The sequence below is a fragment of the Xiphias gladius genome, chromosome 6, assembly GCF_016859285.1.
Source record: "Xiphias gladius isolate SHS-SW01 ecotype Sanya breed wild chromosome 6, ASM1685928v1, whole genome shotgun sequence".
NCBI lineage: Eukaryota > Metazoa > Chordata > Actinopteri > Istiophoriformes > Xiphiidae > Xiphias > Xiphias gladius.
Window position 1 is genome coordinate 10255726 of NC_053405.1, and position 14765 is coordinate 10270490.

Sequence of the window (14765 nt, forward strand, 5' to 3'; positions counted from 1 at the left end):
TATTTAACCTGGGAGATCAACCAAGACCAGATTATCATTAATTACTGTATGTGCTTATTAAAGGTACCCATCACATCTGATAGTTGTTAGCCAGCAGAAGAGGTGAAGTTACGGATTAAGTGGATATTACATGAGTTGAGAGAAACTTTTCAACAATCCAACAAGTAATGAAAAGAAAAGGGAATATGAGATGTTTAGATGCACCATAGAGGAAATGTGAAATGCAGTGACATGGATGCCTTACCCCCTGATTCAATGGACGCTTGGTTGAATATAAAACGTAATGCCGTTCATTGAAGTAGACTGTTACTGCGCAGAACTTATGTTGAGCCCAAAGTGATAGACAGTATCTGATGCAAGCTCTGAATGTTAACACACAACATCTTAAAAGTTTCGAAATGCTAGATATTTGCTCTGGGATGTCAGGTCACATGTCTAAAGAGATAAGGCAAAAATAGATAAAACTTGTAATAAATGTTGAAATTGATTATTGTCAAAAAAACCAAACATATTAGCTCATATTAAGGCATTAACGAATTAACGTTTAGTATCTTGTTAGTCTGGACCAAAACATTTCGCATGTAAAATAAAATAACTCTCTCCAGGATTGTGGACCAGGCTTCAGGTACAGAGATTGCCTCCTTCCCCATTTACAAGGTGTTGTTCTGTGCTCGTGGACGGGGGGGCTCAGTGGAAAGTGACTGTTTCTCCTTCACCGAGAGTTACCGAAGTTCCGAGGACTTCCAGATCCACGTCTTCTCCTGCCACATCAAAGAAGCCGTGAGTTACATACATGGAGTCCATATTACAAACTGTAATTTAACATGGTTTTCAGTCCACTGTGGTGTACTTTCTCCCATTACATTTAGACACAACTTGTTTTAATTCAGGTCCACTAGATGACTGGCTGTTCGGTGACATAACGTGTAATACTTCACGTTGCGCATTAGATAAAAAATAGCAGATATCAAAGAAGATTTTAGGAACAGGAAACAGAATTATTAAAAAGTATTTTTGTTTGACTAAAGTTTTGAGTACGTAACCAAAACTTTACATTCCACAGACACTATATAATACAGACATACAACATAGGTAAAAAGGACAGTGAGACACAGAGGCAAACCAGAGGCAAAACATGATGCTTCTGCTTTCCTTTAAAAGTTTTACATCATGTTTAGTAAGCAAAATTGCTGCTCTAACAGATAACATTTAAAGCCATCATGATATACCAGGAGAGTGGAGCGTACAAGAATTACATCCACCAATAGTAATGTACACAGTACACTTTCACAAGTGTACTGTGTACATTGTATTTGTCCATAGTGTGGTTATTCCCGAGTGGCAGAATTGTGAAGCTGACTACAGGCTCTTCTCTGCACTCTAATACCCACAATGCCCATATCATCCATCTTTAAGAACAGAGATTACTGTTTTTTAATGTACGGTATGTGTACCCTATACTGATGTAAAAATGGTAGACATTTACTACAGGCCTTTAAGTACTTACACTGGTAAACCAGCTGAGGGCACTGTTGTCTGACGTTGTGTTTTCTCTAATCTCCAGCCTATTCTACTCCTTTCTTTATTCCTATCCTTTTAAGTTTCGTGTTCTTTTTCATTTCTGTTTGTATATATTGATTCTGTTTACTAATTTCCTTTTGCAACATTTTATTTTTTGTTTTCTGCTTGTTCTTAAATTAGATTCTATTCTAATCCCCACTTCCTAATCTTTCCTACTTCTTTCTGTTTCTGTCTATAAAGGTTCTGTCTTTTTTCATCATCTTGTCTTGTCCCTTTCCATCCAGGTCAGTCGTATCCTCTACAGCTTCTCCACAGCCTTTCGGCGTTCCTCTCGGCCGGCAGACATCAGGGACGCAGCGCTGTCCAGTCCGCCCGAAAGCGACCTCTACACCTTCACTGTCTCGCTGGAGATCAAAGAGGACGATGGCAAGGGCAACTACAGGTACTTGGTCCACACATACACATGCAGATACATATACACTCTTAAATGAAATGATACAGGTGTCTCCACAAAATTCTGGAGTATAAAGGTGTTACTAATTTTCTAAAAAGTATGCTGTCTTTTGTCTTTTACATTATATGCGCAAATTATATGAGAGTATGCATTTAACAGCCTTTATGGGAGAAGTAGAATGGTGCTACATTGTAGTATGATGGTGTAACGGCATTGTTCCATTTTCTAAAGGAGAACCCTGTGATATATGTGAATTAGACACACACACACACACACACACACACACACACACACACACACACACACACACACACACACACACACACACACACATATGTTTAATGTTATCCATTCTCCTCTTAAATAAACTGTTCCAGTAGCTGTTCACACAATCACAGCAGATATCGGTAATATATAATGCACTCAGGAGAGGACTTGATTAGAGAGATGTCATATTTTATCTGTAACTAGGTTAGTCATGCTGAAGTGATCAACTTTTTCAAAGAGGATCCAGCAGAGAAACAGGTGTCAAGACAGAGAGCACAATAACATAAAACAAAGTAAATTCAAAATTCACTTACAATTATATCAAAGAATATCACAGTACAACACTACACAAAGTTAAAATAGAATTAAATCTAAGTCTCTGAAGTTTTATATAATAACCCCCTTTCTTCCTCTCTGCAGTCCAGTGCCTAAGGACAGAGATAAGTTCTACTTCAAGTTACGACAGGGCATACAGAAGAAGGTGGTGGTTTCAGTTCAGCAAATGTGTAACAAGGAGCTGGGCATCGAGAGGTGAGTATCACTGTAAAAAGTGATGATGCATGGCTATATAACCTTGTACTTGGGTTTCCAAAGGAATTGCCGGCCATCAGATGTCTACATCTCAATCCTTCCTGCCACTAAACTTTTTCTGTATATGATTGGCTTAACGTACTATACAATTATTATACTTTTTTTCTTGGAGGAGGAAAGAAGTTTGCATTTTCAGCTATCTTGGTGCTGTACCAACAGAGTTTAGAGGTAGACATCTGTCTCAGGACAAATGAACTGAACTAAAGGAGGTAATGATGTAGAGCTCAGAAACACTGCTGAAAACATACTGGATATGAACACAGCATACAGAATCGATAGCCTTGTTATGAACTTCATTATGGTATATTATACATTGTCTTTCCAGATGAAACCACCAGGCTGCTTGAAATGGCTTGCTTTCACAAGGACCATGCACAAACTCTGGTCAAAATACTGCAACAATACACACAAGTATCCAGAAAAACAAGTTAACACCTAACAAAGAAGTACTTTTATCCTTAAATCACTATAGACCTGCAATCGCCCTTATTTTTATGTTGACATTCTTTTGTGGCACGCTGGCACTGAAAAACTAGGTCAACGTCATCACTCCCCCTTTTCTTCCTCACCCTTTACCTCCTATTGCTATCAGAGGGAGACAAACACCTGTCCCCTTCTTTATTTTTAGTGTCAGTGGAGACTCCTATTGTGCTCAGAGCTAATCCTTTCTGAGGTGTTCAGCCTGATCACCCTGTGCTTGTCGACACTTTATTTTATTACTAATCATTTTTGTAATAGCATCAGTTTTAACGGTCAGTTCTTTTGAAATGCTGTATGGTTTACATCATGTGGTCTGTGGATGTAGTACATTATGTTCCGTATTAATCGCTGAGCAGCTGAAAGAATGTCTTTTACATGGAAGTCTCTCTGTCCACACTTGCTAATCATATTAAAATCTCGCCAGACATCTGTGCCCTACTCTGTAAAACCGTTTGAGCCATCCTTGGTCAGTGCTGGGTTAACTGTAAAGGCATTCTTATGTAATGCATATCTGAAATTAAGAGATTCGTATGTCGACCACTTGATGGCACCTCCAACCTAAAGCTGAGGGGACATTACTATACCAAGTGATAAATGTTGGATTGGAATGTCGAACTGAAAACAACATAAACCATGCTGCTTCAGTATAGATTGGATGGGGACATTATCGACTCGCTGTTGACGGAATAGACGGCTTTAGCCATCCAAGAATTTGAAAATAAATTCTCAGATTTGAAGTACAGTGTTAGAGTAAGACTGTTTTTTCCCTTGCTTTTTAACTTCCTGTTTCTATATGAGTGGCATCCTTGAAAGGGTCAGGCTATAGCACAGTTTGTCATGACCTTCTCCAGGCTGTGAATCACAGCCAGCAGTGGCAGGGAGAGCAGGGTGTTTTGTCACCCCGAAGGGGCATATACATGCCAGGCTAGATTCTTTTGAGCTGCACAGCCTATCAAGATCATTTTAATTTTGTCCAGGATGCTCAACTTATGACTCGTACAAATTGACCAATGCTTAATCCTGTCTCTCACTGTTTTCTGAGTGTCAGCTTAGTGCCCGAAATGCCTGAAAGATTTTAATGCATTAACAATATGATATTTATGAATTTAATTGAGTTTTCCCCCATATTTAAGTTTGTTCTCCCTCCCAAATAATTTTACTCACTCTGCTGGTGAATGCAGACTGTACCTCTGCAGTGGAATTAGTGAGTATTGATTTGTGATTGTACCTCCTGTGTCTTCCCTCTAGGTGTTTTGGGATGCTGCTGAGTCCAGGACAGAAAGTCTGCAACAGTGACATGCATCTACTAGACATGGTGAGCAGAAACCGACTTAACTTGTTTTTATCGGTGAGATGCAGTTTACAGTGCATAATGATACTTGAGAGTAGTGTACGTGCCTTTTTATTTCTGGAGCACTAGAGAATAGGCACCACACTGATTTTAAAAACACTTAACATATTATACTTATAATTAACCTCTTCAATTGGTTAGACATGTTTGAATAGGTGTATTTGTGCACTCAATATTGGTCATGAACTTTATTATTATGTATTTATTTATTTTAGTCATGTTCAAATGACTTGCAATTTACAGTATATAAAGCAATAATGTTACAAGAACATAAGCAATTGGATAAATACGTACACAGGAGTCGATGGGGAAGAGCTCTGATGGGAAGGCCTACGTTATCACAGGAACATGGAACCCCAACATGGCAACCTTCCAGCCACTGAATGAAGACACACCTAAAGGTGAGGACCAGTTATAGTTACTATGCAAAGCTAGTAGGCTTTTTACTTTGCAGTTCTTACACTTTTAAATTAAGGTACCATCCATAAAGACCTGTTGAAGGGTGATGCTGATTTAAAATTTAAGATTTTTTTTGTTCACACAACAGGGTTTTTTTTTTTTTTTTTTTTTTGGCTGTCCATAAAATGTTTTTAGATTAATTGTGCAGTCTGTTTCGATGCATTGATGACATGATGATAATGATGATATATATCCAGCATTGCCTGTTTAGTGGTTGTGCACAGACATATGAAGCAGGAATTATTTCCATAAATTATTGTCGCAAATGTGACGTAGGCTTGCACAAAGCTCGTGGTTATGTCTGGGTCTCATGCAGTGCTTACAATGGAGCTTGGATGTGATAATTGCCTTGTTCTATTCTCTAACATAACTTATAGTTTTGTGCATGGCCTTCTGACCCATTTCTTTGTCAAAGCTTGGCATGTTTTTGCACATGGAAGCGTGAACACATCATGTCTGGCAGCAGAGCCAACAGAGCTGTGGACACACTTGTGTGAAAAATACAGTGAAAAGCAGCATTGTGATTATTCTTATGCAATTCACTCTGCAGTCCTACCTTGTATGCATATATGCAAGTATATGAGCTGTATACAAGTTGCTCTTTTTACTGACTCTTTGTTTTGTATGATGAGGCTCTTCTTAACACAAGTTGATGACATAAGCCATAATGGAAATGAGCAAAGGACTTTTTCACACCATCCATTACATTTTTTTTCGTGGCACGTATACACACTGTACATAATGTGGGATCCAAAAACTTTGTGGACATTAAATACTGCAAACTGCAAGATTTATTCTATTGTACGCACAAATTATATATTATATAATGATAATATACCTAGTTTGATGGAATAGTTAAGATGTGCCCAGCTAAATGTAGTTATTAAGTTAAAGAAAGAGGGAGGATTTATTGATTTGGTCATAACTGTTTTCCAACTATTAATATCTAGAACCTGAATTGAAAAAGAACATAAAATGAAATATTCATGATTTGGGTTTACAAAATATATTAAAGTGTAGTGTTTTATTTAAGTTTTAAAACAGACTTGCTGCCTGAAATGTGTGTGTGTTCATAAATCAGACGGCACTCAGATATGCATATTGGAGTTGAAAGAGTTGATTTATCGTCTTGTACCTGCGAAGAGGGCAATTTTATTTTCTTTTAAAAAGGAAGCATTTACATGTGTTCAGATCGGATCCTCCAGAGTGTATCGGGGAAGAGAGCTTGCCTTACCAAATTTATTACAGCTAACAAATTAGACGACCTGACAACTTGCTGACTCAAAGGATCAGAGAATTTTACTTGGAAGGTGGATGGCTAGTCAGTCAAAGCAGTCTACTTCATGGGATTCAGGCAGTGTACAGCCCAGCTAACTTCAAAACACACACACACACACACACACACACACACACACACACACACACACACACACACACACACACACACACACACACACACACACACACACACACACACACACACACACACACACACACCATTCACTTGTAAACCTGCCCACGTCCATACTAGCAGAGAGAAGTTCAAAATTCTCCTCCAAAGTAGATCCTCCAAAGTAGCCGATAGTTGTTACACAAACTTTGTAACTAATTGTTTATAAAATAGAAATACCATTTAAAGGTTTGAAGCAAATTATGTGATGTATGAAATTAAATGTTTTTCATACATTGTCATGCCTTTTCATGTGATGAAAATCTGGAGGTGTTTTTTGAAGTAGAGGTTTTGAAACCAGTTTACTAGAAGTAATGTTCAGGCTCAAAATTACTGTGGAATTTCCTGCTGAGCAAGTAATCGGTTAATGGATCAACGATTGTTTTGTTGTTCTAGTTCTGGTAAATATCTGATTAAAAACGGCAAAAATGCAGCATCTTCAAAATGGTCTTGTGTACCATGTAAAAATGACCCGTCTTTTACTGTGTAGGAAATACTGATTAATTCCAAATGACCGTGTTTTAATGTGACTTGTAGCCTGATGCCAAACCTAGGGTGCCTGAACAATCAAAAGAATTTATTTTTTATATAACAAAAAACTATATAAGTAATAGTACTAATACATAGTTCATTGCTTCCTGAATCTGCAAACAGGTCCTTTTCGTCCAAAAAAGATCCTGGTGCTTATTATATGTCCTTCCACAAATAAATTAATTCAATAATAAAACTTCCTCACTGTGCAATAACTTCTCCAGCTCCTCTGCCCTTTTTCCCATTTGTTTATCCCTCCTTTATAATTAAACTGTCCCCAGAACAGAAGCATTAATTGATTTGTTAGTTTGAGGCTCACATCTCTTTTGTGTTTGTAGATCTTGTTGTAAAAACCAAAACCTGTTGTACTATGAAAAAACGTTGGTTAAACTTCGGAGTTCACCTAGCGGGATAATCTTTTACCTAACAGATAAATTTATAGGTTCCAGTCGTAAAGTTGGGGATGTCAGTGTTAAGTTCTTATCCACTAGAGGGTGTAACATCCCCACAGGATACATGTTGTGTATTTCCAGACTCTCAGTAGAAGCCAAGCAGATGAATAGTGAAATCTCTGCAGCCTAGAGTTACATTTATGCAGTTTTATAGACATTGTAAAGTTAGATTCTTTACTAACTCTACGTATTTGTTAAAATAGAAGGTACATTGCCATCACAAGTAATTGGTTGTCAGCCAAAGAGGTTGGTGCAAACTTACTAATGTGAACCAGCTTTTGGCTCGTGGATGATCCATAACCTGGTTAAACTTTGAATGCTCTTAAAGCTGCAGTGCACCTAGAGCTGTGTATCATTGTATTTAACCCTGTAATTCAACATTTTCACAGTATAGACAATAGGTAAAGGGGCTTTATTGACTGAAATCTGTTTTACACAGATTGATGATTCATATTATTAGTAAAAAAGAAGAAAAGAAAAAAAAGGAGTCTTACATAACCTTGTTTTTTTCTTGTTTTGCTTTTCCTCCCTGGTGTGGTCCAGATAAACAAGTCTACATGACTGTGGCAGTGGACCTGGTAGTGACTGAAGTGGTGGAGCCAGTTCGCTTCCTGCTGGAAACTCTGGTCAGGGTCTATCCGTCAAACGAACGTTTCTGGTACTTCAGCCGCAAGACCTTCAGTGAGACCTTCTACCTCAAACTCAGACAGGTATTTTTTTTTTTTTTTTATAATAACTATTAAACCTTACTCATTTGCACACATTTTCATACTGTGCATATACCTACATTATATATCTGTTATATCCGCTTAAACCACATTCTGACTGATTGACCAACTAAAGAAGTTTTAACCTGGTTGATTTTTGGTTAGTTCTTTAATTTCTGGTCGGTCTGTGCCAATTGCCACACATGAAAGTGGTAGAAAATGCAAAAAGTTTTAACCCATTTAGTGATTGGTTGGTGGTTTTTTATGGTTGGTTCTCTGGAAGTACTAAGACTGTCAAGGTGTGTATGATCCCCAGCGCAAATACCTGAGACTAACCATTAATCAGTAAAAATGACAAAGCTACTTGAACAAGTGTTAAAACACAGACCAAACTTCTATATATCATATGTCTTGGATAATTCATAGGCATATTGGTTGGCTAGTTGCTTATTCAGTTGGTACCTAGTTGGTTGGATAATTTGTGGTATAATTCTAGATGGTTTCTGGTTGATTGGTTGTACAGTTAGGTGATGTATCAATACATACCGTGAGATTTTATACATGCCAACTATCAATAATTTCACCAAACCAGTTATACCATGATAGCTACCCATTTATAGCTCTGGGTCAAGCAGACCATTGCAAATCAATAAGTAGGACTACTTTATGGTCCATGAAGTTAATTCGTTCGTTCATTCATTCATTCATTCATTTATTTGTTTATTAACAGGTGTTTTATTTCCAGCATTAGCCAAAAACATTTATTGTGATAGTGGATATTATCCATATTGCCCCCCTGATTAGTTGGTTTGCTGAATTATTTCAGTTGCATTATCAGGAAAACTGTTTAATGTTTGCTCTCAAGAAGTTTTAGTGAGTTTGCATTTAATCTGTTTTGTTTACTGTAGTTTAATTTATTTCTTAAAACAGATTTGGTAATGATTTATTAATGCTCAAAGAAATAATACCTTTGATATTTTTGTCAGCGTATGCAATGGAGCTGATCAGTTCCATCATGATTTATCCAAAGCATTCCCTCACACTCATTATAGGATCTTGTGAAAGAAATAAACAAACTGAAGCAGTCTACTCCTCTTGCACAGCAAGATGTCAGCCATATTGCTATGGCCGGTTTGGTTTTACAAGGTTATTCAAGTCAAGTCTAGTTCATAAATATAGCCCAGTGTCACATATGTCTCAAAGGGCTTTACTGCCCACAACAGCATTAGTTCCTAACCCAGCTCAAGCTCTTCAAAAAGATGAGGGGAAAAGTGGAGTGAGTGGATGGGCAGCTTGGAGGATGTGTGGAGTGGAGGAGGAGGTCAGACCGGGCAGCTTGGAGGCGTGTTGGTGTGTCAGTGACCATACAAGTGCTGTACCCAAGAGCCCTGAAACACTTGGTTGTTGTAAGAGCTAAAGATATGTGCTGAAAGATGCAAATATCTCATCAGCTGACTTCCATTTCTCTCTTTCCATCTGTGCATCTGCCACTTTTGCCAAGCTGGTGCATTAATTTTCAACATGTTACTCCCTCCCCCTGCTACACCACAATTTCTGTGTCATGTCTCTTTGTAGTGTAAAATATAGGATGTAAGGGTGTGTATTGCTCAAAACCTCTCCTTTGCACAGATCAACCGGGCGGCTGTGGCTCAGGAGGTAGAGCGTGTCATCCACTAACCGGAAGGTCGGTGGTTAGATCCCTGGCTCCTCCAGCTGCATGTCGAAGTGTCCACGGGCAAGATGCTGAAACCCAAATTGCCCCCAATATATCATCAGTGTATGAGTGTGTATGCGCAGAAAGCGTAATACGTATAGAAAAGAGCGCTGTATGAATTTGTGTGTGAATGGGTGAAAGGGGCAGTAGTTGTAGAGCGCTCTGAGTGGTCGATAAGACTAGAAAAGCACTATATAAGTGCAGTCCATTTACCATTTACTTTTTTCTGAAAATAAGGAGCAACTGTGTTAAACTCCATCTCAGTTAGAACATTTGTCTTGTGAGCTGATGTCTGGGAGCCTAATAATAGTAACCACAATCCAATGATGAGATGGACGTTGTTGATAGCAACAAATAAACTGTATCCTTCCTGTATCTCACCATTAATGTGTAATGGCAAACATCACACACCCTGAAACGCTTGACCTTTTGAGTTTCCTCACAACTTGCCTGATTAAGAAGTGCTGAGAGAGAGTGACGAATGCACATTCACTTACCCCCCCAACAACACAAGGACACCTATCCTGAGCAGTTGGTGCAGGTGCTTAAAAAAATACAGTTAAGCCGTAAGCTTCTTCTCCCCTGTTAAAAAGCAGATCTCCTTTAGTAGGCCCTGGGGAGCTGGCAAAGCAGTCAAGTGTGGGGAAGCTTTGGATTGTAGGGAGCTAATAAGAGGCTCTGTCGCATTATTGGCGTGTGGGTAATTAACAGCAGCGGTCTGACTCGTCCGCCTGATTGCCTCTGTAGTTATCTCCTCAGTAAATGGAAGAGTGTTGGACTGGTGCTGTGGTTAAGACCTAATTAAAATAATATTGTGTGGTGGTTTCTGTGAAAGATGGCAATCAGAGGCGATGCACACACATATAAAATATGTAGTTCTGTTGTCTTATTTTGCCAAAAACTGTTATTAGCCAGATGAAGTACCACGGAGTCATTATCTTTGCCAGCCTCTCAGAATGTTTTCTGTCTTCTTTACAGCAAAATGTATTTGGTGTCTGCTTTAGCAGGAAACAAACCTGCCAGAGCTGTAGGCTAGATCATCTGTATCAAGTCCAAGTTAATTTCAAGAGTCTAGTCACGTTCTAAGTCAAGACTGGGATAAAGGATAATGTTGTGTACATGTCTTTTCAAAAAGCAATAATAAGGATTTAGGAGTTTAAAAAATATCAACAGAAACTTAAACATAAAATACCTGCAGGAGCCAAACCTTTTAACGTTCGGTTGATCAATGCAAAGTTTGAGCTTTAAATGCATGTTTCTGCAAGTGAACTCTCATAATTTTTTCTGATGCCAGGGAATAATAAACAAAATGAGTCAACAGATATTTTTTTCCTTTTCTAGATCAGAAAAAACATGCCACCACTCTCAAGTTGGTTCGGACCAACTGCAGAGAGTGATACCAGTGGTATTTGAGAGAAACGCCACCTTTGTTTAAGAGTATAACGGATGAAAATTGCCATGTAAGAGAAAAACACTTGGCAATGTTAGAAAGTCCCATTAACTGTTAAGGCAGTTCCACTTTTTTGTGGTAAAATGGTATTGATGTCACAGAATAACATTTTAGCAGAGAGAGCTCTTCTTTATATCAACAAACTTCAACAAACATTGTTGGGTGATTCTTTTTTCCTCTTCTTTCTTTTTATTTATTTATTATAAATCCACTGGAGATTATACTGTGTTTGTACAGTGGGCTGTCTATGGCCCAAATTTTTGTCACAGTTTTATTAGTGTTAATAATTCATCCCGTAGGGTTAACATTTCACTGGCAGAGGCCATAGCAAAGCAAGCGTGTTACCTAAGCCTCTTCGGATTTTCTCTAAAAATAGGCTAGTCTTGATATTTTCTCTCAATTTGTGCTCTCATCACCGACTTGAGTTAGTCATTAGACGCCATGCGAGTGGGCAGATCAATGCAGCTCATTGATTGTTTCTACCAGGTGGAGGAGGGAGCCAACAGCACTACAGTAATTGAATAGACCAGAAATAAACATCAGTAGCTCATGACACCCAAGGTCAAGACTGCTGATGTTCTCTTGTGCATTTCTTTAGTCTGTTATGATTGATTTAAGGAGGAGCTAAAAGCTGTATTAAGCAATTTTTAAACTCAGGACTTCAAAATGAATGCGTAGCAGCGATTGATGATATACTTCAGCAATTTATATTCATATTTTTTAAAAGTTCTTATGGCTAATGTGTTAGCTAGTACTTTCGTAATGTCACCTGCCCAGCAAAGAGAGCAATATGAGCATCCCATGTACAGTAGAGCTAGATCTCTCTACCTGTTGAATTCAGTTATTCAGAATTCAGTAGGGCTTTATCCCTACTTGGTTTTACCATACCCTGATTTTAATATCTGTATCTCTTTGACTTCTAGATGTTTGACTCTAACAGTACTTGTTAACTTTTTAATTTTAATTCATCCATCAATTAATTGTTCATTTTATTCATTTCAGTGTATAGTTCCAACAGAAAATTTCACACAAAATGCACTATGCAAAATGAAGTTCTTGATAAGAAACATTTTAAAAAGAAGATATACACAGATGGTTTGCTAGGTCTTGAAACAACTATTTGCTACAAAAAAATGACCACATAGCGAAAACTCTCCCATATTCAATCAATGATAGTTTGCTGAATTGTTTTATATTAAGATTCTATGGTCATCCTGTGACCAATTTTTTAGTCCCATTACATTTTCTTACTCTTACCATACCAATCATTATTTTGCACCTGCACAGTCAGCTTGTGTGAGCTTTTTAGCTGCTAGTGACTGCCCATGGTTTTATATGACTTTTATGGTTCACCCCTGTCACTTGGTTGATAGCTTAATTGAGGGGCTTGCCTGCCAGCTTCTTCTGTCCCACATAAGTTGGGTTGCAGCAGACTCTCCACTGCTGATGTTGGTCCTCTACTAGTTCCATATACCTGGCTCTTTTTCTTTTTCTTGGTGTCACCTGATGAGCCGGTGAACTCTAGCCTGACCACCTGCTTTGTTGATTCAGACAGTTGTTTCATTTCAAGTCGAAAGGTGGTCATGCTGATTGCCTTCTTTAGGTTGACCCCCAACTGTCAATCTCATACTGACACCTAGAGGTATTCGCTCTGGGGCTTCAGGGGCTTATTTAATATTACACACTTTCGCACTGGCTCCTCACTGACTGTCCTTATATTGAAGGGACCGACAATCTGCAGTTGTAAAAGCCCCTCTTCAGCACCAAAGACCTTGATTTTACAGGTTGACAGTTTATTGTTGCCAATAAATTGAATCTCTGTCCCAGGCACCTGCCTCCTGGTAGTTGTTCAGTTGGTCAGATTGTCTACAAATTCCATTTTCTGGTCTTTTTGAGTCTACGTAGTAAAAATTTGACTGAGTTTGCAAAGGGGAAAATTGATAATAATGATTGAAAAACTTGATCTTTTTTTATTTATTTATTTTTTTTAACTTTTGTGTGCACAAACACTACTGAAACAAAACTTTATAAGCAACAGAAAACATCGCTTGTCAAACCTGTTGATCAATCTGATATTAGTTAAATGTTTCTGAAATTTTGTTAGTGGGGCCATCCTTGTGTTTACATTTGGGTCACAGTTTATACCTGCAAACATGTAATATGAAGAGGCATGTTTATACTGTCACATTTTGTGTTAATGACCCGTGCAATTGAATGTAAATTTGCAAAACTGTACACTACAGATATGTCAATTATTCTGTGATCAACATAGCAACATGTCCAGTTGCAACTCTGATTGTTTGCTACTACTGCAATACTATAGTAAAGGTTTTTTTTCTTTAACATTGATGATTTTCTTTATTTATACATGATTATATAGTTTTTCAAAAATCTTCTACATTTATAAAAAGAATGTATGTCTGTCTTTCTCTCTGTCTGTCTATCTGTGCGTGTGCGTGCGTGCGTGCTTGTGTGCGTGTGTGTGTGCTTGTGTGCGTGTGTGTGCATACAGCAAGCACCAGAGAGGGTGAGTCAGAGTGATGCTGTGTATGAGGTGGTGAGTCTTCAGAGGGAGGCAGAGAGAAGCAACGATGGAAAAGGACAACTGGCCTCATCCACTGAGGATGAGGATCCTGATGAAGGTACGGACATCTCTGTCTCTCATTCTCTCCTGCTCCCTCCTTAGATGCTTGGTTTCTACCCCTCTTACTGTTGGTTAAGTCAGTGATATGCAATATGTTCTAAAAATACCACAGTACATAATCACTAATATGTAATACTGCTAAATTCTTTAAATCTTTGAAAAGCCAGTCAGGCTTTCTCTGTCTCTGTACATCAGTGATAAGATGCCAGAATTCTTCATCAGAATGCCTTCCCCCCAAATTCACACACAGGCACACACACACACACACACACACACACACACACACACACACACACACACACACACACACATACACTCACACATGCCACAACTCAACATAACTTGTCTTCCAATGCTTCTTGATTTAAAAATGTGACCTTGCATTGCGCTTCTGTGAACCTTCAGAGGCACCAAAAAGAAAATAATTGATTTACCACAAATACCTTGTCGGAGGGAGAACTTGCTTTACGTGCTTCACATTCCATATTCCATACATTCCGTATATGTTTTTTTTTGTTTCTTTGAACGTCTCATCTAAATGAGATCATATGTCCAGATATTCGGTGTGAAATAGAGGTTTAGCAACACACGCCATCTCAGTTTGTTTTTGTAGCAAGGCCTTGTCACCAGCATACATGTGTACTGTTTATGGGCTGACATGAATCAACACTGAAGTTTAATTTTGTTTAGGCAC

General features: G+C 38.3%; 1 protein-coding gene across 4 annotated transcripts in view; it reads left to right on the forward strand.

The window, feature by feature from the left end:
* Positions 1-14765, forward strand: part of rabgap1l (RAB GTPase activating protein 1-like) — a 120724-nt gene that overhangs the window by 9836 nt on the left and 96123 nt on the right. For all 4 annotated transcript variants that reach the window (XM_040127766.1, XM_040127765.1, XM_040127763.1 and 1 more), the window contains 7 exons: positions 606-780; positions 1806-1963; positions 2663-2773; positions 4562-4628; positions 4963-5065; positions 8100-8266; positions 13940-14069. In XM_040127766.1, coding sequence (XP_039983700.1) covers positions 606-780; positions 1806-1963; positions 2663-2773; positions 4562-4628; positions 4963-5065; positions 8100-8266; positions 13940-14069 — 911 coding nt within the window. The remainder of the gene's footprint in view (positions 1-605; positions 781-1805; positions 1964-2662; positions 2774-4561; positions 4629-4962; positions 5066-8099; positions 8267-13939; positions 14070-14765) is intronic.